Below are 27,733 nucleotides of genomic sequence, written 5' to 3' on the forward strand. Positions count from 1 at the left end.
GCTAACCCCAGCTGTAGTGCGGGCTGAGGGTGTTCGTCCCAGGTGCAGAAATTTGTCCTTCCCCTGCCAGAAGCCTGTGGGGTTCCTGTCAGGAATGCAGCAGCGCCAGCAGTGGCGTGGCTGTAGGAAAAAGGGGAGAGAGCGTCACGGACGGGGAAGCAACAACCGCTACGAACGCATTTTTTGTGTTGTTTTCAGTCTTTGTATTTTATTTCCACAAAGAAATTGGACACTGATGACATGGGTCCATTGGGGCCAGCGTGCGTCCCAGGTGCTGCCTGGCCCCAGCCTCCTCAGCTCCAGCACTCTTCTATTCCGGCCGGCGGGGTGGCCTCTTCTTTGGTGACGCTGAGGCCTGTGAGTCGCTGGCCTTCCTCTTTGGGGCTCGCCGGGTCCCCTCAGGTGGGCTGGTGCCAGAGGGCCCCGCCACACTCTCTTCTGGCTCCTCGTGAGGCGCTGCCTGCTCTGTGGTGACAGTTGCAGGGTTGGAATGTGGGCGGCTGGGATGCCCATCGACCTCTTCTCTTGTCCTGCCCGGCATTTCGTCCCTGTTAGAGCTGGCAGGGCTGCTGGAGGGCGCTGGGCCAGGGACAGGTGCCTCCTCTGGTACGACGGCAGCCCTGGGCTCTGCTGTAGCGGCCTCCTGTGCCCCAGCAGCAGGGGGGACGTGGAGGCCCAGCAAGCGGTGAGCCGCCCTGGTGCACCTCTGCACGGCAAAGGCGATGAACTGCCGTACAAAGGGCACCGTGTGGCCGTGCAGGTCGGGATCCAGCATTTCTACCAAGATCCCCTCCGCCAAGCCTTCGAGGAGCAGGGCCCAGATGACACTGTGCACCAGTATGTTTACTTGTGGCTCCTCGGTGCCCAGGATGCGGCGCAGCTTGTGGCGCAGCCAGGAGCGCAGGGGCCGCAGCAGGGTCGGGTGCTCCCTGAAGAGGGAAGCCCAGGTGGCAGGTGAGAGGCCGCCCACAGGACGCGTGGGCACTGCGGGCCGTGGCCGGGCTGCCTGCCGAGTGGCGATGGATGCCTCTGCAGGTGGTCTGACCAGCAGCTCCTTGTAATTGTCGTCCGCTTGCACCGTGTGAATGATGGAGTTCACATCCCGTTTGCAAAGCGGGCACTGTGGCCTGGTGCTCGTCCACCGCTGGATGCAGGGAAAGCAGAACTGGTGGCAGCACGGCATGGCGTACGCCGCGCTGTCCCAGTTGTCCAGGCACACGGGGCAGCGGGTGTCTAATGCTGCCTCCATGCTTCCACCAGTTGCGGTGGGCCGGGGGGAGCGGGAGATGGCAACGCGCTCCCCAGCACTGGCGCTGCAGCAGCAGGTGTCACGCTGGAAGAGGACAAGAGGCATTAGTCACACACCGGCCTGGGACGGGTCCCTCAAGGTGTCCCCCCCGCGCCGGCAGTCCCTGTGCCGCCTACCTATGCTTCTGCACGCGCCTCTCTAGGATGTCCCGTCTGCCTGCTCAAGCAGGGTCGGGGTAAAGAACAGATGGCTCTGAGACGGCCGCTGGGAGCTGCGCGAACAGCACCCAGAGCACGTTCCAGCACCAAAGCTCGCCCTGTGCACGCTCCAGTCCTCGCACACACGCTCGGTCGGAGGTCAGGCACAAACTGGCGGGCTGAGCCGCTGCACCCGCTGTAAGGCCAGCGTGCACTATGAAGTCACAGTCTGTTGCCTGGAGATGTGTCAAGGCATGGCTTGGTCAAGCTGTTGGGCGTCACCTTCATTTGACCTTCACTTGGAGACATCACTGCCCACGTCACAGCGATTCCACCCACAGTCCACAGGCGGGTCATCGCAATGAGCCGTCCTCACCTGCAGCACGTGCTCCAGACCCGGCACAAGTTTCTGGGCTTTCCCCAGTGCCCCTGCCCACTCCCCTCGCCACATCTCGTGTGCTTGGCATTGGTGTTTCATGCCGGTCACCAGGGCTGTAGCCACATCGTCCCGTGAGCCCCATCAGGTCCCTCTGGTCATGGCACGCAGCCCCACGCATGTTCAGCCAGAGGATTTATTCAATAAAAGTCCATGTTTCTCTCTGATAGTTGGACTTGATGATCATGGAGGTCTTTTCCAACGTTAATGATTGTATGCTTTAACGCGTAACGCAATTGAGTGCCCACGGTGTTCGTAGTCCAGCGCAAATAACTTCCTTTTGTGATCAGTAAGTTCTATCCTTTCTCACATCCATTGTATTGGTCAAAAGAGTTATTAATCCCGTTGATTTATCCAGTGGTTCTCTTTGATGTCTAAGGCAATCCGTGTGTCATTTGCCTTGTTCTCTCGTGAAATGGTTTCTTTTGTTCTTCTGAGTCAACTTCTAATGTTTTGCATGCCATCTGACATTCAGGTTCCTTAGGTATTGGCACCTTTAGGTGATACGACAGGTAGTGGTTGTTGGTTGTTTCATTTTTTTATTTTTGTGAAATCTGCTGACATAAACCAGCAACATTCCTCTGGATAAAACAGTAAAAGCCTGTGTGTTGTGATGTGAGGTGGAATTAGAAGGAAGATCATTAGCAGAAGAGTAGATTGTCCGAGGAGAATTTTAGTGAAGGATTCAGTGAATGAGAAAACTGCGTATGCTTCTTAGGGAGCGTAGGAATGCTTGATGGTGGAATTCTTGATTCCATAGTGAGACTGGAGAACTTTGTGTTCACCAGATACGCAAGAAAACCAATAGTACGTACTATTGTGTTTAAGAACGAGCTTGTTGTTAAACTGTTGTCTTAGCAGCGTGGTGTGAATAGGCAGTGAAAGATTTTTGTCTGGTTTTGTCTTCTGTAAAGACATTTCAAAAGCCTGTAAGAAAGGAAGTATCTAGATCCCTACTTAACAGCAGTTGTACAGACATGGAATCATAGAATCATCGAATGGCCTGGGTTGGAAAGGAGCACAGCGTTAATGTAGTTTCCACCCCCCTGCCGTATGCAGGGTCGCCAGCCAGTAGACCAGGCTGCCCAGAGCCACATCCAGCCGGGCCTTGAATGCCTCCAGGGATGGGGCATCCACAACCTGGCTCTGAAGTGGCAGAATTGAATTGTCCACTCACAATGGGAAGAACTTGGTTATTATCCGTTGCGCTGGGGAGCCCAGCTGTGGGCCCAGCGCTGCAGCTGTGGCCTCCTCAGAGCTGAGCAGAGGGGCAGGATAACCGCCCTTCACCTGCCGGTAGCACCCGGCCTCACGCAGCCCAGGACACCGTTCACCAAGGCAGCCTGGGCTCCTTGCTGGTTCAGCCTGGTGTCCAGCGGGACTCCCAGGCCTGCTCCTGCTGGCTAACCCCAGCTGTAGTGCGGGCTGAGGGTGTTCGTCCCAGGTGCAGAAATTTGTCCTTCCCCTGCCAGAAGCCTGTGGGGTTCCTGTCAGGAATGCAGCAGCGCCAGCAGTGGCGTGGCTGTAGGAAAAAGGGGAGAGAGCGTCACGGACGGGGAAGCAACAACCGCTACGAACGCATTTTTTGTGTTGTTTTCAGTCTTTGTATTTTATTTCCACAAAGAAATTGGACACTGATGACATGGGTCCATTGGGGCCAGCGTGCGTCCCAGGTGCTGCCTGGCCCCAGCCTCCTCAGCTCCAGCACTCTTCTATTCCGGCCGGTGGGGTGGCCTCTTCTTTGGTGACGCTGAGGCCTGTGAGTCGCTGGCCTTCCTCTTTGGGGCTCGCCGGGTCCCCTCAGGTGGGCTGGTGCCAGAGGGCCCCGCCACACTCTCTTCTGGCTCCTCGTGAGGCGCTGCCTGCTCTGTGGTGACAGTTGCAGGGTTGGAATGTGGGCGGCTGGGATGCCCATCGACCTCTTCTCTTGTCCTGCCCGGCATTTCGTCCCTGTTAGAGCTGGCAGGGCTGCTGGAGGGCGCTGGGCCAGGGACAGGTGCCTCCTCTGGTACGACGGCAGCCCTGGGCTCTGCTGTAGCGGCCTCCTGTGCCCCAGCAGCAGGGGGGACGTGGAGGCCCAGCAAGCGGTGAGCCGCCCTGGTGCACCTCTGCACGGCAAAGGCGATGAACTGCCGTACAAAGGGCACCGTGTGGCCGTGCAGGTCGGGATCCAGCATTTCTACCAAGATCCCCTCCGCCAAGCCTTCGAGGAGCAGGGCCCAGATGACACTGTGCACCAGTATGTTTACTTGTGGCTCCTTGGTGCCCAGGATGCGGCGCAGCTTGTGGCGCAGCCAGGAGCGCAGGGGCCGCAGCAGGGTCGGGTGCTCCCTGAAGAGGGAAGCCCAGGTGGCAGGTGAGAGGCCGCCCACAGGACGCGTGGGCACTGCGGGCCGTGGCCGGGCTGCCTGCCGAGTGGCGATGGATGCCTCTGCAGGTGGTCTGACCAGCAGCTCCTTGTAATTGTCGTCCGCTTGCACCGTGTGAATGATGGAGTTCACATCCCGTTTGCAAAGCGGGCACTGTGGCCTGGTGCTCGTCCACCGCTGGATGCAGGGAAAGCAGAACTGGTGGCAGCACGGCATGGCGTACGCCGCGCTGTCCCAGTTGTCCAGGCACACGGGGCAGCGGGTGTCTAATGCTGCCTCCATGCTTCCACCAGTTGCGGTGGGCCGGGGGGAGCGGGAGATGGCAACGCGCTCCCCAGCACTGGCGCTGCAGCAGCAGGTGTCACGCTGGAAGAGGACAAGAGGCATTAGTCACACACCGGCCTGGGACGGGTCCCTCAAGGTGTCCCCCCCGCGCCGGCAGTCCCTGTGCCGCCTACCTATGCTTCTGCACGCGCCTCTCTAGGATGTCCCGTCTGCCTGCTCAAGCAGGGTCGGGGTAAAGAACAGATGGCTCTGAGACGGCCGCTGGGAGCTGCGCGAACAGCACCCAGAGCACGTTCCAGCACCAAAGCTCGCCCTGTGCACGCTCCAGTCCTCGCACACACGCTCGGTCGGAGGTCAGGCACAAACTGGCGGGCTGAGCCGCTGCACCCGCTGTAAGGCCAGCGTGCACTATGAAGTCACAGTCTGTTGCCTGGAGATGTGTCAAGGCATGGCTTGGTCAAGCTGTTGGGCGTCACCTTCATTTGACCTTCACTTGGAGACATCACTGCCCACGTCACAGCGATTCCACCCACAGTCCACAGGCGGGTCATCGCAATGAGCCGTCCTCACCTGCAGCACGTGCTCCAGACCCGGCACAAGTTTCTGGGCTTTCCCCAGTGCCCCTGCCCACTCCCCTCGCCACATCTCGTGTGCTTGGCATTGGTGTTTCATGCCGGTCACCAGGGCTGTAGCCACATTGTCCCGTGAGCCCCATCAGGTCCCTCTGGTCATGGCACGCAGCCCCACGCATGTTCAGCCAGAGGATTTATTCAATAAAAGTCCATGTTTCTCTCTGATAGTTGGACTTGATGATCATGGAGGTCTTTTCCAACGTTAATGATTGTATGCTTTAACGCGTAACGCAATTGAGTGCCCACGGTGTTCGTAGTCCAGCGCAAATAACTTCCTTTTGTGATCAGTAAGTTCTATCCTTTCTCACATCCATTGTATTGGTCAAAAGAGTTATTAATCCCGTTGATTTATCCAGTGGTTCTCTTTGATGTCTAAGGCAATCCGTGTGTCATTTGCCTTGTTCTCTCGTGAAATGGTTTCTTTTGTTCTTCTGAGTCAACTTCTAATGTTTTGCATGCCATCTGACATTCAGGTTCCTTAGGTATTGGCACCTTTAGGTGATACGACAGGTAGTGGTTGTTGGTTGTTTCATTTTTTTATTTTTGTGAAATCTGCTGACATAAACCAGCAACATTCCTCTGGATAAAACAGTAAAAGCCTGTGTGTTGTGATGTGAGGTGGAATTAGAAGGAAGATCATTAGCAGAAGAGTAGATTGTCCGAGGAGAATTTTAGTGAAGGATTCAGTGAATGAGAAAACTGCGTATGCTTCTTAGGGAGCGTAGGAATGCTTGATGGTGGAATTCTTGATTCCATAGTGAGACTGGAGAACTTTGTGTTCACCAGATACGCAAGAAAACCAATAGTACGTACTATTGTGTTTAAGAACGAGCTTGTTGTTAAACTGTTGTCTTAGCAGCGTGGTGTGAATAGGCAGTGAAAGATTTTTGTCTGGTTTTGTCTTCTGTAAAGACATTTCAAAAGCCTGTAAGAAAGGAAGTATCTAGATCCCTACTTAACAGCAGTTGTACAGACATGGAATCATAGAATCATCGAATGGCCTGGGTTGGAAAGGAGCGTTAATGTAGTTTCCACCCCCCTGCCGTATGCAGGGTCGCCAGCCAGTAGACCAGGCTGCCCAGAGCCACATCCAGCCGGGCCTTGAATGCCTCCAGGGATGGGGCATCCACAACCTGGCTCTGAAGTGGCAGAATTGAATTGTCCACTCACAATGGGAAGAACTTGGTTATTATCCGTTGCGCTGGGGAGCCCAGCTGTGGGCCCAGCGCTGCAGCTGTGGCCTCCTCAGAGCTGAGCAGAGGGGCAGGATAACCGCCCTTCACCTGCCGGTAGCACCCGGCCTCACGCAGCCCAGGACACCGTTCACCAAGGCAGCCTGGGCTCCTTGCTGGTTCAGCCTGGTGTCCAGCGGGACTCCCAGGCCTGCTCCTGCTGGCTAACCCCAGCTGTAGTGCGGGCTGAGGGTGTTCGTCCCAGGTGCAGAAATTTGTCCTTCCCCTGCCAGAAGCCTGTGGGGTTCCTGTCAGGAATGCAGCAGCGCCAGCAGTGGCGTGGCTGTAGGAAAAAGGGGAGAGAGCGTCACGGACGGGGAAGCAACAACCGCTACGAACGCATTTTTTGTGTTGTTTTCAGTCTTTGTATTTTATTTCCACAAAGAAATTGGACACTGATGACATGGGTCCATTGGGGCCAGCGTGCGTCCCAGGTGCTGCCTGGCCCCAGCCTCCTCAGCTCCAGCACTCTTCTATTCCGGCCGGCGGGGTGGCCTCTTCTTTGGTGACGCTGAGGCCTGTGAGTCGCTGGCCTTCCTCTTTGGGGCTCGCCGGGTCCCCTCAGGTGGGCTGGTGCCAGAGGGCCCCGCCACACTCTCTTCTGGCTCCTCGTGAGGCGCTGCCTGCTCTGTGGTGACAGTTGCAGGGTTGGAATGTGGGCGGCTGGGATGCCCATCGACCTCTTCTCTTGTCCTGCCCGGCATTTCGTCCCTGTTAGAGCTGGCAGGGCTGCTGGAGGGCGCTGGGCCAGGGACAGGTGCCTCCTCTGGTACGACGGCAGCCCTGGGCTCTGCTGTAGCGGCCTCCTGTGCCCCAGCAGCAGGGGGGACGTGGAGGCCCAGCAAGCGGTGAGCCGCCCTGGTGCACCTCTGCACGGCAAAGGCGATGAACTGCCGTACAAAGGGCACCGTGTGGCCGTGCAGGTCGGGATCCAGCATTTCTACCAAGATCCCCTCCGCCAAGCCTTCGAGGAGCAGGGCCCAGATGACACTGTGCACCAGTATGTTTACTTGTGGCTCCTCGGTGCCCAGGATGCGGCGCAGCTTGTGGCGCAGCCAGGAGCGCAGGGGCCGCAGCAGGGTCGGGTGCTCCCTGAAGAGGGAAGCCCAGGTGGCAGGTGAGAGGCCGCCCACAGGACGCGTGGGCACTGCGGGCCGTGGCCGGGCTGCCTGCCGAGTGGCGATGGATGCCTCTGCAGGTGGTCTGACCAGCAGCTCCTTGTAATTGTCGTCCGCTTGCACCGTGTGAATGATGGAGTTCACATCCCGTTTGCAAAGCGGGCACTGTGGCCTGGTGCTCGTCCACCGCTGGATGCAGGGAAAGCAGAACTGGTGGCAGCACGGCATGGCGTACGCCGCGCTGTCCCAGTTGTCCAGGCACACGGGGCAGCGGGTGTCTAATGCTGCCTCCATGCTTCCACCAGTTGCGGTGGGCCGGGGGGAGCGGGAGATGGCAACGCGCTCCCCAGCACTGGCGCTGCAGCAGCAGGTGTCACGCTGGAAGAGGACAAGAGGCATTAGTCACACACCGGCCTGGGACGGGTCCCTCAAGGTGTCCCCCCCGCGCCGGCAGTCCCTGTGCCGCCTACCTATGCTTCTGCACGCGCCTCTCTAGGATGTCCCGTCTGCCTGCTCAAGCAGGGTCGGGGTAAAGAACAGATGGCTCTGAGACGGCCGCTGGGAGCTGCGCGAACAGCACCCAGAGCACGTTCCAGCACCAAAGCTCGCCCTGTGCACGCTCCAGTCCTCGCACACACGCTCGGTCGGAGGTCAGGCACAAACTGGCGGGCTGAGCCGCTGCACCCGCTGTAAGGCCAGCGTGCACTATGAAGTCACAGTCTGTTGCCTGGAGATGTGTCAAGGCATGGCTTGGTCAAGCTGTTGGGCGTCACCTTCATTTGACCTTCACTTGGAGACATCACTGCCCACGTCACAGCGATTCCACCCACAGTCCACAGGCGGGTCATCGCAATGAGCCGTCCTCACCTGCAGCACGTGCTCCAGACCCGGCACAAGTTTCTGGGCTTTCCCCAGTGCCCCTGCCCACTCCCCTCGCCACATCTCGTGTGCTTGGCATTGGTGTTTCATGCCGGTCACCAGGGCTGTAGCCACATTGTCCCGTGAGCCCCATCAGGTCCCTCTGGTCATGGCACGCAGCCCCACGCATGTTCAGCCAGAGGATTTATTCAATAAAAGTCCATGTTTCTCTCTGATAGTTGGACTTGATGATCATGGAGGTCTTTTCCAACGTTAATGATTGTATGCTTTAACGCGTAACGCAATTGAGTGCCCACGGTGTTCGTAGTCCAGCGCAAATAACTTCCTTTTGTGATCAGTAAGTTCTATCCTTTCTCACATCCATTGTATTGGTCAAAAGAGTTATTAATCCCGTTGATTTATCCAGTGGTTCTCTTTGATGTCTAAGGCAATCCGTGTGTCATTTGCCTTGTTCTCTCGTGAAATGGTTTCTTTTGTTCTTCTGAGTCAACTTCTAATGTTTTGCATGCCATCTGACATTCAGGTTCCTTAGGTATTGGCACCTTTAGGTGATACGACAGGTAGTGGTTGTTGGTTGTTTCATTTTTTTATTTTTGTGAAATCTGCTGACATAAACCAGCAACATTCCTCTGGATAAAACAGTAAAAGCCTGTGTGTTGTGATGTGAGGTGGAATTAGAAGGAAGATCATTAGCAGAAGAGTAGATTGTCCGAGGAGAATTTTAGTGAAGGATTCAGTGAATGAGAAAACTGCGTATGCTTCTTAGGGAGCGTAGGAATGCTTGATGGTGGAATTCTTGATTCCATAGTGAGACTGGAGAACTTTGTGTTCACCAGATACGCAAGAAAACCAATAGTACGTACTATTGTGTTTAAGAACGAGCTTGTTGTTAAACTGTTGTCTTAGCAGCGTGGTGTGAATAGGCAGTGAAAGATTTTTGTCTGGTTTTGTCTTCTGTAAAGACATTTCAAAAGCCTGTAAGAAAGGAAGTATCTAGATCCCTACTTAACAGCAGTTGTACAGACATGGAATCATAGAATCATCGAATGGCCTGGGTTGGAAAGGAGCGTTAATGTAGTTTCCACCCCCCTGCCGTATGCAGGGTCGCCAGCCAGTAGACCAGGCTGCCCAGAGCCACATCCAGCCGGGCCTTGAATGCCTCCAGGGATGGGGCATCCACAACCTGGCTCTGAAGTGGCAGAATTGAATTGTCCACTCACAATGGGAAGAACTTGGTTATTATCCGTTGCGCTGGGGAGCCCAGCTGTGGGCCCAGCGCTGCAGCTGTGGCCTCCTCAGAGCTGAGCAGAGGGGCAGGATAACCGCCCTTCACCTGCCGGTAGCACCCGGCCTCACGCAGCCCAGGACACCGTTCACCAAGGCAGCCTGGGCTCCTTGCTGGTTCAGCCTGGTGTCCAGCGGGACTCCCAGGCCTGCTCCTGCTGGCTAACCCCAGCTGTAGTGCGGGCTGAGGGTGTTCGTCCCAGGTGCAGAAATTTGTCCTTCCCCTGCCAGAAGCCTGTGGGGTTCCTGTCAGGAATGCAGCAGCGCCAGCAGTGGCGTGGCTGTAGGAAAAAGGGGAGAGAGCGTCACGGACGGGGAAGCAACAACCGCTACGAACGCATTTTTTGTGTTGTTTTCAGTCTTTGTATTTTATTTCCACAAAGAAATTGGACACTGATGACATGGGTCCATTGGGGCCAGCGTGCGTCCCAGGTGCTGCCTGGCCCCAGCCTCCTCAGCTCCAGCACTCTTCTATTCCGGCCGGCGGGGTGGCCTCTTCTTTGGTGACGCTGAGGCCTGTGAGTCGCTGGCCTTCCTCTTTGGGGCTCGCCGGGTCCCCTCAGGTGGGCTGGTGCCAGAGGGCCCCGCCACACTCTCTTCTGGCTCCTCGTGAGGCGCTGCCTGCTCTGTGGTGACAGTTGCAGGGTTGGAATGTGGGCGGCTGGGATGCCCATCGACCTCTTCTCTTGTCCTGCCCGGCATTTCGTCCCTGTTAGAGCTGGCAGGGCTGCTGGAGGGCGCTGGGCCAGGGACAGGTGCCTCCTCTGGTACGACGGCAGCCCTGGGCTCTGCTGTAGCGGCCTCCTGTGCCCCAGCAGCAGGGGGGACGTGGAGGCCCAGCAAGCGGTGAGCCGCCCTGGTGCACCTCTGCACGGCAAAGGCGATGAACTGCCGTACAAAGGGCACCGTGTGGCCGTGCAGGTCGGGATCCAGCATTTCTACCAAGATCCCCTCCGCCAAGCCTTCGAGGAGCAGGGCCCAGATGACACTGTGCACCAGTATGTTTACTTGTGGCTCCTCGGTGCCCAGGATGCGGCGCAGCTTGTGGCGCAGCCAGGAGCGCAGGGGCCGCAGCAGGGTCGGGTGCTCCCTGAAGAGGGAAGCCCAGGTGGCAGGTGAGAGGCCGCCCACAGGACGCGTGGGCACTGCGGGCCGTGGCCGGGCTGCCTGCCGAGTGGCGATGGATGCCTCTGCAGGTGGTCTGACCAGCAGCTCCTTGTAATTGTCGTCCGCTTGCACCGTGTGAATGATGGAGTTCACATCCCGTTTGCAAAGCGGGCACTGTGGCCTGGTGCTCGTCCACCGCTGGATGCAGGGAAAGCAGAACTGGTGGCAGCACGGCATGGCGTACGCCGCGCTGTCCCAGTTGTCCAGGCACACGGGGCAGCGGGTGTCTAATGCTGCCTCCATGCTTCCACCAGTTGCGGTGGGCCGGGGGGAGCGGGAGATGGCAACGCGCTCCCCAGCACTGGCGCTGCAGCAGCAGGTGTCACGCTGGAAGAGGACAAGAGGCATTAGTCACACACCGGCCTGGGACGGGTCCCTCAAGGTGTCCCCCCCGCGCCGGCAGTCCCTGTGCCGCCTACCTATGCTTCTGCACGCGCCTCTCTAGGATGTCCCGTCTGCCTGCTCAAGCAGGGTCGGGGTAAAGAACAGATGGCTCTGAGACGGCCGCTGGGAGCTGCGCGAACAGCACCCAGAGCACGTTCCAGCACCAAAGCTCGCCCTGTGCACGCTCCAGTCCTCGCACACACGCTCGGTCGGAGGTCAGGCACAAACTGGCGGGCTGAGCCGCTGCACCCGCTGTAAGGCCAGCGTGCACTATGAAGTCACAGTCTGTTGCCTGGAGATGTGTCAAGGCATGGCTTGGTCAAGCTGTTGGGCGTCACCTTCATTTGACCTTCACTTGGAGACATCACTGCCCACGTCACAGCGATTCCACCCACAGTCCACAGGCGGGTCATCGCAATGAGCCGTCCTCACCTGCAGCACGTGCTCCAGACCCGGCACAAGTTTCTGGGCTTTCCCCAGTGCCCCTGCCCACTCCCCTCGCCACATCTCGTGTGCTTGGCATTGGTGTTTCATGCCGGTCACCAGGGCTGTAGCCACATTGTCCCGTGAGCCCCATCAGGTCCCTCTGGTCATGGCACGCAGCCCCACGCATGTTCAGCCAGAGGATTTATTCAATAAAAGTCCATGTTTCTCTCTGATAGTTGGACTTGATGATCATGGAGGTCTTTTCCAACGTTAATGATTGTATGCTTTAACGCGTAACGCAATTGAGTGCCCACGGTGTTCGTAGTCCAGCGCAAATAACTTCCTTTTGTGATCAGTAAGTTCTATCCTTTCTCACATCCATTGTATTGGTCAAAAGAGTTATTAATCCCGTTGATTTATCCAGTGGTTCTCTTTGATGTCTAAGGCAATCCGTGTGTCATTTGCCTTGTTCTCTCGTGAAATGGTTTCTTTTGTTCTTCTGAGTCAACTTCTAATGTTTTGCATGCCATCTGACATTCAGGTTCCTTAGGTATTGGCACCTTTAGGTGATACGACAGGTAGTGGTTGTTGGTTGTTTCATTTTTTTATTTTTGTGAAATCTGCTGACATAAACCAGCAACATTCCTCTGGATAAAACAGTAAAAGCCTGTGTGTTGTGATGTGAGGTGGAATTAGAAGGAAGATCATTAGCAGAAGAGTAGATTGTCCGAGGAGAATTTTAGTGAAGGATTCAGTGAATGAGAAAACTGCGTATGCTTCTTAGGGAGCGTAGGAATGCTTGATGGTGGAATTCTTGATTCCATAGTGAGACTGGAGAACTTTGTGTTCACCAGATACGCAAGAAAACCAATAGTACGTACTATTGTGTTTAAGAACGAGCTTGTTGTTAAACTGTTGTCTTAGCAGCGTGGTGTGAATAGGCAGTGAAAGATTTTTGTCTGGTTTTGTCTTCTGTAAAGACATTTCAAAAGCCTGTAAGAAAGGAAGTATCTAGATCCCTACTTAACAGCAGTTGTACAGACATGGAATCATAGAATCATCGAATGGCCTGGGTTGGAAAGGAGCGTTAATGTAGTTTCCACCCCCCTGCCGTATGCAGGGTCGCCAGCCAGTAGACCAGGCTGCCCAGAGCCACATCCAGCCGGGCCTTGAATGCCTCCAGGGATGGGGCATCCACAACCTGGCTCTGAAGTGGCAGAATTGAATTGTCCACTCACAATGGGAAGAACTTGGTTATTATCCGTTGCGCTGGGGAGCCCAGCTGTGGGCCCAGCGCTGCAGCTGTGGCCTCCTCAGAGCTGAGCAGAGGGGCAGGATAACCGCCCTTCACCTGCCGGTAGCACCCGGCCTCACGCAGCCCAGGACACCGTTCACCAAGGCAGCCTGGGCTCCTTGCTGGTTCAGCCTGGTGTCCAGCGGGACTCCCAGGCCTGCTCCTGCTGGCTAACCCCAGCTGTAGTGCGGGCTGAGGGTGTTCGTCCCAGGTGCAGAAATTTGTCCTTCCCCTGCCAGAAGCCTGTGGGGTTCCTGTCAGGAATGCAGCAGCGCCAGCAGTGGCGTGGCTGTAGGAAAAAGGGGAGAGAGCGTCACGGACGGGGAAGCAACAACCGCTACGAACGCATTTTTTGTGTTGTTTTCAGTCTTTGTATTTTATTTCCACAAAGAAATTGGACACTGATGACATGGGTCCATTGGGGCCAGCGTGCGTCCCAGGTGCTGCCTGGCCCCAGCCTCCTCAGCTCCAGCACTCTTCTATTCCGGCCGGCGGGGTGGCCTCTTCTTTGGTGACGCTGAGGCCTGTGAGTCGCTGGCCTTCCTCTTTGGGGCTCGCCGGGTCCCCTCAGGTGGGCTGGTGCCAGAGGGCCCCGCCACACTCTCTTCTGGCTCCTCGTGAGGCGCTGCCTGCTCTGTGGTGACAGTTGCAGGGTTGGAATGTGGGCGGCTGGGATGCCCATCGACCTCTTCTCTTGTCCTGCCCGGCATTTCGTCCCTGTTAGAGCTGGCAGGGCTGCTGGAGGGCGCTGGGCCAGGGACAGGTGCCTCCTCTGGTACGACGGCAGCCCTGGGCTCTGCTGTAGCGGCCTCCTGTGCCCCAGCAGCAGGGGGGACGTGGAGGCCCAGCAAGCGGTGAGCCGCCCTGGTGCACCTCTGCACGGCAAAGGCGATGAACTGCCGTACAAAGGGCACCGTGTGGCCGTGCAGGTCGGGATCCAGCATTTCTACCAAGATCCCCTCCGCCAAGCCTTCGAGGAGCAGGGCCCAGATGACACTGTGCACCAGTATGTTTACTTGTGGCTCCTCGGTGCCCAGGATGCGGCGCAGCTTGTGGCGCAGCCAGGAGCGCAGGGGCCGCAGCAGGGTCGGGTGCTCCCTGAAGAGGGAAGCCCAGGTGGCAGGTGAGAGGCCGCCCACAGGACGCGTGGGCACTGCGGGCCGTGGCCGGGCTGCCTGCCGAGTGGCGATGGATGCCTCTGCAGGTGGTCTGACCAGCAGCTCCTTGTAATTGTCGTCCGCTTGCACCGTGTGAATGATGGAGTTCACATCCCGTTTGCAAAGCGGGCACTGTGGCCTGGTGCTCGTCCACCGCTGGATGCAGGGAAAGCAGAACTGGTGGCAGCACGGCATGGCGTACGCCGCGCTGTCCCAGTTGTCCAGGCACACGGGGCAGCGGGTGTCTAATGCTGCCTCCATGCTTCCACCAGTTGCGGTGGGCCGGGGGGAGCGGGAGATGGCAACGCGCTCCCCAGCACTGGCGCTGCAGCAGCAGGTGTCACGCTGGAAGAGGACAAGAGGCATTAGTCACACACCGGCCTGGGACGGGTCCCTCAAGGTGTCCCCCCCGCGCCGGCAGTCCCTGTGCCGCCTACCTATGCTTCTGCACGCGCCTCTCTAGGATGTCCCGTCTGCCTGCTCAAGCAGGGTCGGGGTAAAGAACAGATGGCTCTGAGACGGCCGCTGGGAGCTGCGCGAACAGCACCCAGAGCACGTTCCAGCACCAAAGCTCGCCCTGTGCACGCTCCAGTCCTCGCACACACGCTCGGTCGGAGGTCAGGCACAAACTGGCGGGCTGAGCCGCTGCACCCGCTGTAAGGCCAGCGTGCACTATGAAGTCACAGTCTGTTGCCTGGAGATGTGTCAAGGCATGGCTTGGTCAAGCTGTTGGGTGTCACCTTCATTTGACCTTCACTTGGAGACATCACTGCCCACGTCACAGCGATTCCACCCACAGTCCACAGGCGGGTCATCGCAATGAGCCGTCCTCACCTGCAGCACGTGCTCCAGACCCGGCACAAGTTTCTGGGCTTTCCCCAGTGCCCCTGCCCACTCCCCTCGCCACATCTCGTGTGCTTGGCATTGGTGTTTCATGCCGGTCACCAGGGCTGTAGCCACATTGTCCCGTGAGCCCCATCAGGTCCCTCTGGTCATGGCACGCAGCCCCACGCATGTTCAGCCAGAGGATTTATTCAATAAAAGTCCATGTTTCTCTCTGATAGTTGGACTTGATGATCATGGAGGTCTTTTCCAACGTTAATGATTGTATGCTTTAACGCGTAACGCAATTGAGTGCCCACGGTGTTCGTAGTCCAGCGCAAATAACTTCCTTTTGTGATCAGTAAGTTCTATCCTTTCTCACATCCATTGTATTGGTCAAAAGAGTTATTAATCCCGTTGATTTATCCAGTGGTTCTCTTTGATGTCTAAGGCAATCCGTGTGTCATTTGCCTTGTTCTCTCGTGAAATGGTTTCTTTTGTTCTTCTGAGTCAACTTCTAATGTTTTGCATGCCATTTGACATTCAGGTTCCTTAGGTATTGGCACCTTTAGGTGATACGACAGGTAGTGGTTGTTGGTTGTTTCATTTTTTTATTTTTGTGAAATCTGCTGACATAAACCAGCAACATTCCTCTGGATAAAACAGTAAAAGCCTGTGTGTTGTGATGTGAGGTGGAATTAGAAGGAAGATCATTAGCAGAAGAGTAGATTGTCCGAGGAGAATTTTAGTGAAGGATTCAGTGAATGAGAAAACTGCGTATGCTTCTTAGGGAGCGTAGGAATGCTTGATGGTGGAATTCTTGATTCCATAGTGAGACTGGAGAACTTTGTGTTCACCAGATACGCAAGAAAACCAATAGTACGTACTATTGTGTTTAAGAACGAGCTTGTTGTTAAACTGTTGTCTTAGCAGCGTGGTGTGAATAGGCAGTGAAAGATTTTTGTCTGGTTTTGTCTTCTGTAAAGACATTTCAAAAGCCTGTAAGAAAGGAAGTATCTAGATCCCTACTTAACAGCAGTTGTACAGACATGGAATCATAGAATCATCGAATGGCCTGGGTTGGAAAGGAGCACAGCGTTAATGTAGTTTCCACCCCCCTGCCGTATGCAGGGTCGCCAGCCAGTAGACCAGGCTGCCCAGAGCCACATCCAGCCGGGCCTTGAATGCCTCCAGGGATGGGGCATCCACAACCTGGCTCTGAAGTGGCAGAATTGAATTGTCCACTCACAATGGGAAGAACTTGGTTATTATCCGTTGCGCTGGGGAGCCCAGCTGTGGGCCCAGCGCTGCAGCTGTGGCCTCCTCAGAGCTGAGCAGAGGGGCAGGATAACCGCCCTTCACCTGCCGGTAGCACCCGGCCTCACGCAGCCCAGGACACCGTTCACCAAGGCAGCCTGGGCTCCTTGCTGGTTCAGCCTGGTGTCCAGCGGGACTCCCAGGCCTGCTCCTGCTGGCTAACCCCAGCTGTAGTGCGGGCTGAGGGTGTTCGTCCCAGGTGCAGAAATTTGTCCTTCCCCTGCCAGAAGCCTGTGGGGTTCCTGTCAGGAATGCAGCAGCGCCAGCAGTGGCGTGGCTGTAGGAAAAAGGGGAGAGAGCGTCACGGACGGGGAAGCAACAACCGCTACGAACGCATTTTTTGTGTTGTTTTCACTCTTTGTATTTTATTTCCACAAAGAAATTGGACACTGATGACATGGGTCCATTGGGGCCAGCGTGCGTCCCAGGTGCTGCCTGGCCCCAGCCTCCTCAGCTCCAGCACTCTTCTATTCCGGCCGGCGGGGTGGCCTCTTCTTTGGTGACGCTGAGGCCTGTGAGTCGCTGGCCTTCCTCTTTGGGGCTCGCCGGGTCCCCTCAGGTGGGCTGGTGCCAGAGGGCCCCGCCACACTCTCTTCTGGCTCCTCGTGAGGCGCTGCCTGCTCTGTGGTGACAGTTGCAGGGTTGGAATGTGGGCGGCTGGGATGCCCATCGACCTCTTCTCTTGTCCTGCCCGGCATTTCGTCCCTGTTAGAGCTGGCAGGGCTGCTGGAGGGCGCTGGGCCAGGGACAGGTGCCTCCTCTGGTACGACGGCAGCCCTGGGCTCTGCTGTAGCGGCCTCCTGTGCCCCAGCAGCAGGGGGGACGTGGAGGCCCAGCAAGCGGTGAGCCGCCCTGGTGCACCTCTGCACGGCAAAGGCGATGAACTGCCGTACAAAGGGCACCGTGTGGCCGTGCAGGTCGGGATCCAGCATTTCTACCAAGATCCCCTCCGCCAAGCCTTCGAGGAGCAGGGCCCAGATGACACTGTGCACCAGTATGTTTACTTGTGGCTCCTCGGTGCCCAGGATGCGGCGCAGCTTGTGGCGCAGCCAGGAGCGCAGGGGCCGCAGCAGGGTCGGGTGCTCCCTGAAGAGGGAAGCCCAGGTGGCAGGTGAGAGGCCGCCCACAGGACGCGTGGGCACTGCGGGCCGTGGCCGGGCTGCCTGCCGAGTGGCGATGGATGCCTCTGCAGGTGGTCTGACCAGCAGCTCCTTGTAATTGTCGTCCGCTTGCACCGTGTGAATGATGGAGTTCACATCCCGTTTGCAAAGCGGGCACTGTGGCCTGGTGCTCGTCCACCGCTGGATGCAGGGAAAGCAGAACTGGTGGCAGCACGGCATGGCGTACGCCGCGCTGTCCCAGTTGTCCAGGCACACGGGGCAGCGGGTGTCTAATGCTGCCTCCATGCTTCCACCAGTTGCGGTGGGCCGGGGGGAGCGGGAGATGGCAACGCGCTCCCCAGCACTGGCGCTGCAGCAGCAGGTGTCACGCTGGAAGAGGACAAGAGGCATTAGTCACACACCGGCCTGGGACGGGTCCCTCAAGGTGTCCCCCCCGCGCCGGCAGTCCCTGTGCCGCCTACCTATGCTTCTGCACGCGCCTCTCTAGGATGTCCCGTCTGCCTGCTCAAGCAGGGTCGGGGTAAAGAACAGATGGCTCTGAGACGGCCGCTGGGAGCTGCGCGAACAGCACCCAGAGCACGTTCCAGCACCAAAGCTCGCCCTGTGCACGCTCCAGTCCTCGCACACACGCTCGGTCGGAGGTCAGGCACAAACTGGCGGGCTGAGCCGCTGCACCCGCTGTAAGGCCAGCGTGCACTATGAAGTCACAGTCTGTTGCCTGGAGATGTGTCAAGGCATGGCTTGGTCAAGCTGTTGGGCGTCACCTTCATTTGACCTTCACTTGGAGACATCACTGCCCACGTCACAGCGATTCCACCCACAGTCCACAGGCGGGTCATCGCAATGAGCCGTCCTCACCTGCAGCACGTGCTCCAGACCCGGCACAAGTTTCTGGGCTTTCCCCAGTGCCCCTGCCCACTCCCCTCGCCACATCTCGTGTGCTTGGCATTGGTGTTTCATGCCGGTCACCAGGGCTGTAGCCACATTGTCCCGTGAGCCCCATCAGGTCCCTCTGGTCATGGCACGCAGCCCCACGCATGTTCAGCCAGAGGATTTATTCAATAAAAGTCCATGTTTCTCTCTGATAGTTGGACTTGATGATCATGGAGGTCTTTTCCAACGTTAATGATTGTATGCTTTAACGCGTAACGCAATTGAGTGCCCACGGTGTTCGTAGTCCAGCGCAAATAACTTCCTTTTGTGATCAGTAAGTTCTATCCTTTCTCACATCCATTGTATTGGTCAAAAGAGTTATTAATCCCGTTGATTTATCCAGTGGTTCTCTTTGATGTCTAAGGCAATCCGTGTGTCATTTGCCTTGTTCTCTCGTGAAATGGTTTCTTTTGTTCTTCTGAGTCAACTTCTAATGTTTTGCATGCCATCTGACATTCAGGTTCCTTAGGTATTGGCACCTTTAGGTGATACGACAGGTAGTGGTTGTTGGTTGTTTCATTTTTTTATTTTTGTGAAATCTGCTGACATAAACCAGCAACATTCCTCTGGATAAAACAGTAAAAGCCTGTGTGTTGTGATGTGAGGTGGAATTAGAAGGAAGATCATTAGCAGAAGAGTAGATTGTCCGAGGAGAATTTTAGTGAAGGATTCAGTGAATGAGAAAACTGCGTATGCTTCTTAGGGAGCGTAGGAATGCTTGATGGTGGAATTCTTGATTCCATAGTGAGACTGGAGAACTTTGTGTTCACCAGATACGCAAGAAAACCAATAGTACGTACTATTGTGTTTAAGAACGAGCTTGTTGTTAAACTGTTGTCTTAGCAGCGTGGTGTGAATAGGCAGTGAAAGATTTTTGTCTGGTTTTGTCTTCTGTAAAGACATTTCAAAAGCCTGTAAGAAAGGAAGTATCTAGATCCCTACTTAACAGCAGTTGTACAGACATGGAATCATAGAATCATCGAATGGCCTGGGTTGGAAAGGAGCACAGCGTTAATGTAGTTTCCACCCCCCTGCCGTATGCAGGGTCGCCAGCCAGTAGACCAGGCTGCCCAGAGCCACATCCAGCCGGGCCTTGAATGCCTCCAGGGATGGGGCATCCACAACCTGGCTCTGAAGTGGCAGAATTGAATTGTCCACTCACAATGGGAAGAACTTGGTTATTATCCGTTGCGCTGGGGAGCCCAGCTGTGGGCCCAGCGCTGCAGCTGTGGCCTCCTCAGAGCTGAGCAGAGGGGCAGGATAACCGCCCTTCACCTGCCGGTAGCACCCGGCCTCACGCAGCCCAGGACACCGTTCACCAAGGCAGCCTGGGCTCCTTGCTGGTTCAGCCTGGTGTCCAGCGGGACTCCCAGGCCTGCTCCTGCTGGCTAACCCCAGCTGTAGTGCGGGCTGAGGGTGTTCGTCCCAGGTGCAGAAATTTGTCCTTCCCCTGCCAGAAGCCTGTGGGGTTCCTGTCAGGAATGCAGCAGCGCCAGCAGTGGCGTGGCTGTAGGAAAAAGGGGAGAGAGCGTCACGGACGGGGAAGCAACAACCGCTACGAACGCATTTTTTGTGTTGTTTTCAGTCTTTGTATTTTATTTCCACAAAGAAATTGGACACTGATGACATGGGTCCATTGGGGCCAGCGTGCGTCCCAGGTGCTGCCTGGCCCCAGCCTCCTCAGCTCCAGCACTCTTCTATTCCGGCCGGCGGGGTGGCCTCTTCTTTGGTGACGCTGAGGCCTGTGAGTCGCTGGCCTTCCTCTTTGGGGCTCGCCGGGTCCCCTCAGGTGGGCTGGTGCCAGAGGGCCCCGCCACACTCTCTTCTGGCTCCTCGTGAGGCGCTGCCTGCTCTGTGGTGACAGTTGCAGGGTTGGAATGTGGGCGGCTGGGATGCCCATCGACCTCTTCTCTTGTCCTGCCCGGCATTTCGTCCCTGTTAGAGCTGGCAGGGCTGCTGGAGGGCGCTGGGCCAGGGACAGGTGCCTCCTCTGGTACGACGGCAGCCCTGGGCTCTGCTGTAGCGGCCTCCTGTGCCCCAGCAGCAGGGGGGACGTGGAGGCCCAGCAAGCGGTGAGCCGCCCTGGTGCACCTCTGCACGGCAAAGGCGATGAACTGCCGTACAAAGGGCACCGTGTGGCCGTGCAGGTCGGGATCCAGCATTTCTACCAAGATCCCCTCCGCCAAGCCTTCGAGGAGCAGGGCCCAGATGACACTGTGCACCAGTATGTTTACTTGTGGCTCCTCGGTGCCCAGGATGCGGCGCAGCTTGTGGCGCAGCCAGGAGCGCAGGGGCCGCAGCAGGGTCGGGTGCTCCCTGAAGAGGGAAGCCCAGGTGGCAGGTGAGAGGCCGCCCACAGGACGCGTGGGCACTGCGGGCCGTGGCCGGGCTGCCTGCCGAGTGGCGATGGATGCCTCTGCAGGTGGTCTGACCAGCAGCTCCTTGTAATTGTCGTCCGCTTGCACCGTGTGAATGATGGAGTTCACATCCCGTTTGCAAAGCGGGCACTGTGGCCTGGTGCTCGTCCACCGCTGGATGCAGGGAAAGCAGAACTGGTGGCAGCACGGCATGGCGTACGCCGCGCTGTCCCAGTTGTCCAGGCACACGGGGCAGCGGGTGTCTAATGCTGCCTCCATGCTTCCACCAGTTGCGGTGGGCCGGGGGGAGCGGGAGATGGCAACGCGCTCCCCAGCACTGGCGCTGCAGCAGCAGGTGTCACGCTGGAAGAGGACAAGAGGCATTAGTCACACACCGGCCTGGGACGGGTCCCTCAAGGTGTCCCCCCCGCGCCGGCAGTCCCTGTGCCGCCTACCTATGCTTCTGCACGCGCCTCTCTAGGATGTCCCGTCTGCCTGCTCAAGCAGGGTCGGGGTAAAGAACAGATGGCTCTGAGACGGCCGCTGGGAGCTGCGCGAACAGCACCCAGAGCACGTTCCAGCACCAAAGCTCGCCCTGTGCACGCTCCAGTCCTCGCACACACGCTCGGTCGGAGGTCAGGCACAAACTGGCGGGCTGAGCCGCTGCACCCGCTGTAAGGCCAGCGTGCACTATGAAGTCACAGTCTGTTGCCTGGAGATGTGTCAAGGCATGGCTTGGTCAAGCTGTTGGGCGTCACCTTCATTTGACCTTCACTTGGAGACATCACTGCCCACGTCACAGCGATTCCACCCACAGTCCACAGGCGGGTCATCGCAATGAGCCGTCCTCACCTGCAGCACGTGCTCCAGACCCGGCACAAGTTTCTGGGCTTTCCCCAGTGCCCCTGCCCACTCCCCTCGCCACATCTCGTGTGCTTGGCATTGGTGTTTCATGCCGGTCACCAGGGCTGTAGCCACATTGTCCCGTGAGCCCCATCAGGTCCCTCTGGTCATGGCACGCAGCCCCACGCATGTTCAGCCAGAGGATTTATTCAATAAAAGTCCATGTTTCTCTCTGATAGTTGGACTTGATGATCATGGAGGTCTTTTCCAACGTTAATGATTGTATGCTTTAACGCGTAACGCAATTGAGTGCCCACGGTGTTCGTAGTCCAGCGCAAATAACTTCCTTTTGTGATCAGTAAGTTCTATCCTTTCTCACATCCATTGTATTGGTCAAAAGAGTTATTAATCCCGTTGATTTATCCAGTGGTTCTCTTTGATGTCTAAGGCAATCCGTGTGTCATTTGCCTTGTTCTCTCGTGAAATGGTTTCTTTTGTTCTTCTGAGTCAACTTCTAATGTTTTGCATGCCATCTGACATTCAGGTTCCTTAGGTATTGGCACCTTTAGGTGATACGACAGGTAGTGGTTGTTGGTTGTTTCATTTTTTTATTTTTGTGAAATCTGCTGACATAAACCAGCAACATTCCTCTGGATAAAACAGTAAAAGCCTGTGTGTTGTGATGTGAGGTGGAATTAGAAGGAAGATCATTAGCAGAAGAGTAGATTGTCCGAGGAGAATTTTAGTGAAGGATTCAGTGAATGAGAAAACTGCGTATGCTTCTTAGGGAGCGTAGGAATGCTTGATGGTGGAATTCTTGATTCCATAGTGAGACTGGAGAACTTTGTGTTCACCAGATACGCAAGAAAACCAATAGTACGTACTATTGTGTTTAAGAACGAGCTTGTTGTTAAACTGTTGTCTTAGCAGCGTGGTGTGAATAGGCAGTGAAAGATTTTTGTCTGGTTTTGTCTTCTGTAAAGACATTTCAAAAGCCTGTAAGAAAGGAAGTATCTAGATCCCTACTTAACAGCAGTTGTACAGACATGGAATCATAGAATCATCGAATGGCCTGGGTTGGAAAGGAGCACAGCGTTAATGTAGTTTCCACCCCCCTGCCGTATGCAGGGTCGCCAGCCAGTAGACCAGGCTGCCCAGAGCCACATCCAGCCGGGCCTTGAATGCCTCCAGGGATGGGGCATCCACAACCTGGCTCTGAAGTGGCAGAATTGAATTGTCCACTCACAATGGGAAGAACTTGGTTATTATCCGTTGCGCTGGGGAGCCCAGCTGTGGGCCCAGCGCTGCAGCTGTGGCCTCCTCAGAGCTGAGCAGAGGGGCAGGATAACCGCCCTTCACCTGCCGGTAGCACCCGGCCTCACGCAGCCCAGGACACCGTTCACCAAGGCAGCCTGGGCTCCTTGCTGGTTCAGCCTGGTGTCCAGCGGGACTCCCAGGCCTGCTCCTGCTGGCTAACCCCAGCTGTAGTGCGGGCTGAGGGTGTTCGTCCCAGGTGCAGAAATTTGTCCTTCCCCTGCCAGAAGCCTGTGGGGTTCCTGTCAGGAATGCAGCAGCGCCAGCAGTGGCGTGGCTGTAGGAAAAAGGGGAGAGAGCGTCACGGACGGGGAAGCAACAACCGCTACGAACGCATTTTTTGTGTTGTTTTCAGTCTTTGTATTTTATTTCCACAAAGAAATTGGACACTGATGACATGGGTCCATTGGGGCCAGCGTGCGTCCCAGGTGCTGCCTGGCCCCAGCCTCCTCAGCTCCAGCACTCTTCTATTCCGGCCGGCGGGGTGGCCTCTTCTTTGGTGACGCTGAGGCCTGTGAGTCGCTGGCCTTCCTCTTTGGGGCTCGCCGGGTCCCCTCAGGTGGGCTGGTGCCAGAGGGCCCCGCCACACTCTCTTCTGGCTCCTCGTGAGGCGCTGCCTGCTCTGTGGTGACAGTTGCAGGGTTGGAATGTGGGCGGCTGGGATGCCCATCGACCTCTTCTCTTGTCCTGCCCGGCATTTCGTCCCTGTTAGAGCTGGCAGGGCTGCTGGAGGGCGCTGGGCCAGGGACAGGTGCCTCCTCTGGTACGACGGCAGCCCTGGGCTCTGCTGTAGCGGCCTCCTGTGCCCCAGCAGCAGGGGGGACGTGGAGGCCCAGCAAGCGGTGAGCCGCCCTGGTGCACCTCTGCACGGCAAAGGCGATGAACTGCCGTACAAAGGGCACCGTGTGGCCGTGCAGGTCGGGATCCAGCATTTCTACCAAGATCCCCTCCGCCAAGCCTTCGAGGAGCAGGGCCCAGATGACACTGTGCACCAGTATGTTTACTTGTGGCTCCTCGGTGCCCAGGATGCGGCGCAGCTTGTGGCGCAGCCAGGAGCGCAGGGGCCGCAGCAGGGTCGGGTGCTCCCTGAAGAGGGAAGCCCAGGTGGCAGGTGAGAGGCCGCCCACAGGACGCGTGGGCACTGCGGGCCGTGGCCGGGCTGCCTGCCGAGTGGCGATGGATGCCTCTGCAGGTGGTCTGACCAGCAGCTCCTTGTAATTGTCGTCCGCTTGCACCGTGTGAATGATGGAGTTCACATCCCGTTTGCAAAGCGGGCACTGTGGCCTGGTGCTCGTCCACCGCTGGATGCAGGGAAAGCAGAACTGGTGGCAGCACGGCATGGCGTACGCCGCGCTGTCCCAGTTGTCCAGGCACACGGGGCAGCGGGTGTCTAATGCTGCCTCCATGCTTCCACCAGTTGCGGTGGGCCGGGGGGAGCGGGAGATGGCAACGCGCTCCCCAGCACTGGCGCTGCAGCAGCAGGTGTCACGCTGGAAGAGGACAAGAGGCATTAGTCACACACCGGCCTGGGACGGGTCCCTCAAGGTGTCCCCCCCGCGCCGGCAGTCCCTGTGCCGCCTACCTATGCTTCTGCACGCGCCTCTCTAGGATGTCCCGTCTGCCTGCTCAAGCAGGGTCGGGGTAAAGAACAGATGGCTCTGAGACGGCCGCTGGGAGCTGCGCGAACAGCACCCAGAGCACGTTCCAGCACCAAAGCTCGCCCTGTGCACGCTCCAGTCCTCGCACACACGCTCGGTCGGAGGTCAGGCACAAACTGGCGGGCTGAGCCGCTGCACCCGCTGTAAGGCCAGCGTGCACTATGAAGTCACAGTCTGTTGCCTGGAGATGTGTCAAGGCATGGCTTGGTCAAGCTGTTGGGCGTCACCTTCATTTGACCTTCACTTGGAGACATCACTGCCCACGTCACAGCGATTCCACCCACAGTCCACAGGCGGGTCATCGCAATGAGCCGTCCTCACCTGCAGCACGTGCTCCAGACCCGGCACAAGTTTCTGGGCTTTCCCCAGTGCCCCTGCCCACTCCCCTCGCCACATCTCGTGTGCTTGGCATTGGTGTTTCATGCCGGTCACCAGGGCTGTAGCCACATCGTCCCGTGAGCCCCATCAGGTCCCTCTGGTCATGGCACGCAGCCCCACGCATGTTCAGCCAGAGGATTTATTCAATAAAAGTCCATGTTTCTCTCTGATAGTTGGACTTGATGATCATGGAGGTCTTTTCCAACGTTAATGATTGTATGCTTTAACGCGTAACGCAATTGAGTGCCCACGGTGTTCGTAGTCCAGCGCAAATAACTTCCTTTTGTGATCAGTAAGTTCTATCCTTTCTCACATCCATTGTATTGGTCAAAAGAGTTATTAATCCCGTTGATTTATCCAGTGGTTCTCTTTGATGTCTAAGGCAATCCGTGTGTCATTTGCCTTGTTCTCTCGTGAAATGGTTTCTTTTGTTCTTCTGAGTCAACTTCTAATGTTTTGCATGCCATCTGACATTCAGGTTCCTTAGGTATTGGCACCTTTAGGTGATACGACAGGTAGTGGTTGTTGGTTGTTTCATTTTTTTATTTTTGTGAAATCTGCTGACATAAACCAGCAACATTCCCCTGGATAAAACAGTAAAAGCCTGTGTGTTGTGATGTGAGGTGGAATTAGAAGGAAGATCATTAGCAGAAGAGTAGATTGTCCGAGGAGAATTTTAGTGAAGGATTCAGTGAATGAGAAAACTGCGTATGCTTCTTAGGGAGCGTAGGAATGCTTGATGGTGGAATTCTTGATTCCATAGTGAGACTGGAGAACTTTGTGTTCACCAGATACGCAAGAAAACCAATAGTACGTACTATTGTGTTTAAGAACGAGCTTGTTGTTAAACTGTTGTCTTAGCAGCGTGGTGTGAATAGGCAGTGAAAGATTTTTGTCTGGTTTTGTCTTCTGTAAAGACATTTCAAAAGCCTGTAAGAAAGGAAGTATCTAGATCCCTACTTAACAGCAGTTGTACAGACATGGAATCATAGAATCATCGAATGGCCTGGGTTGGAAAGGAGCACAGCGTTAATGTAGTTTCCACCCCCCTGCCGTATGCAGGGTCGCCAGCCAGTAGACCAGGCTGCCCAGAGCCACATCCAGCCGGGCCTTGAATGCCTCCAGGGATGGGGCATCCACAACCTGGCTCTGAAGTGGCAGAATTGAATTGTCCACTCACAATGGGAAGAACTTGGTTATTATCCGTTGCGCTGGGGAGCCCAGCTGTGGGCCCAGCGCTGCAGCTGTGGCCTCCTCAGAGCTGAGCAGAGGGGCAGGATAACCGCCCTTCACCTGCCGGTAGCACCCGGCCTCACGCAGCCCAGGACACCGTTCACCAAGGCAGCCTGGGCTCCTTGCTGGTTCAGCCTGGTGTCCAGCGGGACTCCCAGGCCTGCTCCTGCTGGCTAACCCCAGCTGTAGTGCGGGCTGAGGGTGTTCGTCCCAGGTGCAGAAATTTGTCCTTCCCCTGCCAGAAGCCTGTGGGGTTCCTGTCAGGAATGCAGCAGCGCCAGCAGTGGCGTGGCTGTAGGAAAAAGGGGAGAGAGCGTCACGGACGGGGAAGCAACAACCGCTACGAACGCATTTTTTGTGTTGTTTTCAGTCTTTGTATTTTATTTCCACAAAGAAATTGGACACTGATGACATGGGTCCATTGGGGCCAGCGTGCGTCCCAGGTGCTGCCTGGCCCCAGCCTCCTCAGCTCCAGCACTCTTCTATTCCGGCCGGCGGGGTGGCCTCTTCTTTGGTGACGCTGAGGCCTGTGAGTCGCTGGCCTTCCTCTTTGGGGCTCGCCGGGTCCCCTCAGGTGGGCTGGTGCCAGAGGGCCCCGCCACACTCTCTTCTGGCTCCTCGTGAGGCGCTGCCTGCTCTGTGGTGACAGTTGCAGGGTTGGAATGTGGGCGGCTGGGATGCCCATCGACCTCTTCTCTTGTCCTGCCCGGCATTTCGTCCCTGTTAGAGCTGGCAGGGCTGCTGGAGGGCGCTGGGCCAGGGACAGGTGCCTCCTCTGGTACGACGGCAGCCCTGGGCTCTGCTGTAGCGGCCTCCTGTGCCCCAGCAGCAGGGGGGACGTGGAGGCCCAGCAAGCGGTGAGCCGCCCTGGTGCACCTCTGCACGGCAAAGGCGATGAACTGCCGTACAAAGGGCACCGTGTGGCCGTGCAGGTCGGGATCCAGCATTTCTACCAAGATCCCCTCCGCCAAGCCTTCGAGGAGCAGGGCCCAGATGACACTGTGCACCAGTATGTTTACTTGTGGCTCCTCGGTGCCCAGGATGCGGCGCAGCTTGTGGCGCAGCCAGGAGCGCAGGGGCCGCAGCAGGGTCGGGTGCTCCCTGAAGAGGGAAGCCCAGGTGGCAGGTGAGAGGCCGCCCACAGGACGCGTGGGCACTGCGGGCCGTGGCCGGGCTGCCTGCCGAGTGGCGATGGATGCCTCTGCAGGTGGTCTGACCAGCAGCTCCTTGTAATTGTCGTCCGCTTGCACCGTGTGAATGATGGAGTTCACATCCCGTTTGCAAAGCGGGCACTGTGGCCTGGTGCTCGTCCACCGCTGGATGCAGGGAAAGCAGAACTGGTGGCAGCACGGCATGGCGTACGCCGCGCTGTCCCAGTTGTCCAGGCACACGGGGCAGCGGGTGTCTAATGCTGCCTCCATGCTTCCACCAGTTGCGGTGGGCCGGGGGGAGCGGGAGATGGCAACGCGCTCCCCAGCACTGGCGCTGCAGCAGCAGGTGTCACGCTGGAAGAGGACAAGAGGCATTAGTCACACACCGGCCTGGGACGGGTCCCTCAAGGTGTCCCCCCCGCGCCGGCAGTCCCTGTGCCGCCTACCTATGCTTCTGCACGCGCCTCTCTAGGATGTCCCGTCTGCCTGCTCAAGCA

At 57.0% G+C, this 27,733-nt stretch overlaps 10 protein-coding genes across 13 annotated transcripts in view; 1 reads left to right on the forward strand and 9 right to left on the reverse strand.

The window, feature by feature from the left end:
• The window catches only part of STK24 (serine/threonine kinase 24), a 138,835-nt gene that overhangs the window by 44,440 nt on the left and 66,662 nt on the right, over positions 1–27,733 (forward strand). The window lies entirely within an intron of this gene.
• LOC149920108 (E3 ubiquitin-protein ligase Topors-like) lies at positions 311–1,249 on the reverse strand. The gene has a single exon (XM_090129580.1). The coding sequence runs from the start codon at positions 1,247–1,249 to the stop codon at positions 311–313; it is 939 nt and encodes a 312-aa protein (XP_089985706.1).
• On the reverse strand, positions 3,595–5,181 carry LOC149920109 (uncharacterized). Its single transcript, XM_090134358.1, has 2 exons — positions 5,107–5,181; positions 3,595–4,617 (listed from the first exon to the last, which is right to left on the reverse strand). The coding sequence occupies exons 1-2, from the start codon at positions 5,179–5,181 to the stop codon at positions 3,595–3,597; spliced, it is 1,098 nt and encodes a 365-aa protein (XP_089990484.1).
• On the reverse strand, positions 6,874–7,812 carry LOC149920110 (E3 ubiquitin-protein ligase Topors-like). Its single transcript, XM_090129590.1, has one exon. The coding sequence runs from the start codon at positions 7,810–7,812 to the stop codon at positions 6,874–6,876; it is 939 nt and encodes a 312-aa protein (XP_089985716.1).
• LOC149920111 (E3 ubiquitin-protein ligase Topors-like) lies at positions 10,153–11,091 on the reverse strand. The gene has a single exon (XM_090129599.1). The coding sequence runs from the start codon at positions 11,089–11,091 to the stop codon at positions 10,153–10,155; it is 939 nt and encodes a 312-aa protein (XP_089985725.1).
• On the reverse strand, positions 13,432–14,370 carry LOC149920112 (E3 ubiquitin-protein ligase Topors-like). The gene has a single exon (XM_090129611.1). The coding sequence runs from the start codon at positions 14,368–14,370 to the stop codon at positions 13,432–13,434; it is 939 nt and encodes a 312-aa protein (XP_089985737.1).
• LOC149920113 (E3 ubiquitin-protein ligase Topors-like) lies at positions 16,716–17,654 on the reverse strand. Its single transcript, XM_090129617.1, has one exon. It carries the CDS (start codon positions 17,652–17,654, stop codon positions 16,716–16,718), a length of 939 nt encoding a protein of 312 aa, XP_089985743.1.
• Positions 20,000–20,938, reverse strand: LOC149920114 (E3 ubiquitin-protein ligase Topors-like). The gene has a single exon (XM_090129631.1). The coding sequence runs from the start codon at positions 20,936–20,938 to the stop codon at positions 20,000–20,002; it is 939 nt and encodes a 312-aa protein (XP_089985757.1).
• Positions 23,284–24,222, reverse strand: LOC149920115 (E3 ubiquitin-protein ligase Topors-like). Its single transcript, XM_090129641.1, has one exon. The coding sequence runs from the start codon at positions 24,220–24,222 to the stop codon at positions 23,284–23,286; it is 939 nt and encodes a 312-aa protein (XP_089985767.1).
• LOC149920116 (E3 ubiquitin-protein ligase Topors-like) lies at positions 26,568–27,506 on the reverse strand. Its single transcript, XM_090129656.1, has one exon. The coding sequence runs from the start codon at positions 27,504–27,506 to the stop codon at positions 26,568–26,570; it is 939 nt and encodes a 312-aa protein (XP_089985782.1).

The sequence above is a fragment of the Phasianus colchicus genome, chromosome 1 (genome assembly GCF_987193195.1).
Source record: "Phasianus colchicus chromosome 1, bPhaCol1.hap1.1, whole genome shotgun sequence".
NCBI lineage: Eukaryota > Metazoa > Chordata > Aves > Galliformes > Phasianidae > Phasianus > Phasianus colchicus.

Excerpts from the sequence above, each read along its gene's own strand:
- LOC149920113 (XM_090129617.1), bottom strand. The coding sequence starts at position 17,654 with ATGGAGGCAGCATTAGACACCCGCTGCCCCGTGTGCCTGGACAACTGG.
- LOC149920109 (XM_090134358.1), bottom strand. The coding sequence starts at position 5,181 with ATGTGGCGAGGGGAGTGGGCAGGGGCACTGGGGAAAGCCCAGAAACTT. Across the intron at positions 4,618-5,106 it reads GTCTGGAGCACGTGCTGCAG|CGTGACACCTGCTGCTGCAG; the intron begins GTGAGGACGGCT and ends GTCCTCTTCCAG.
- LOC149920108 (XM_090129580.1), bottom strand. The coding sequence starts at position 1,249 with ATGGAGGCAGCATTAGACACCCGCTGCCCCGTGTGCCTGGACAACTGG.
- LOC149920110 (XM_090129590.1), bottom strand. The coding sequence starts at position 7,812 with ATGGAGGCAGCATTAGACACCCGCTGCCCCGTGTGCCTGGACAACTGG.
- LOC149920116 (XM_090129656.1), bottom strand. The coding sequence starts at position 27,506 with ATGGAGGCAGCATTAGACACCCGCTGCCCCGTGTGCCTGGACAACTGG.
- LOC149920114 (XM_090129631.1), bottom strand. The coding sequence starts at position 20,938 with ATGGAGGCAGCATTAGACACCCGCTGCCCCGTGTGCCTGGACAACTGG.
- LOC149920115 (XM_090129641.1), bottom strand. The coding sequence starts at position 24,222 with ATGGAGGCAGCATTAGACACCCGCTGCCCCGTGTGCCTGGACAACTGG.
- LOC149920111 (XM_090129599.1), bottom strand. The coding sequence starts at position 11,091 with ATGGAGGCAGCATTAGACACCCGCTGCCCCGTGTGCCTGGACAACTGG.
- LOC149920112 (XM_090129611.1), bottom strand. The coding sequence starts at position 14,370 with ATGGAGGCAGCATTAGACACCCGCTGCCCCGTGTGCCTGGACAACTGG.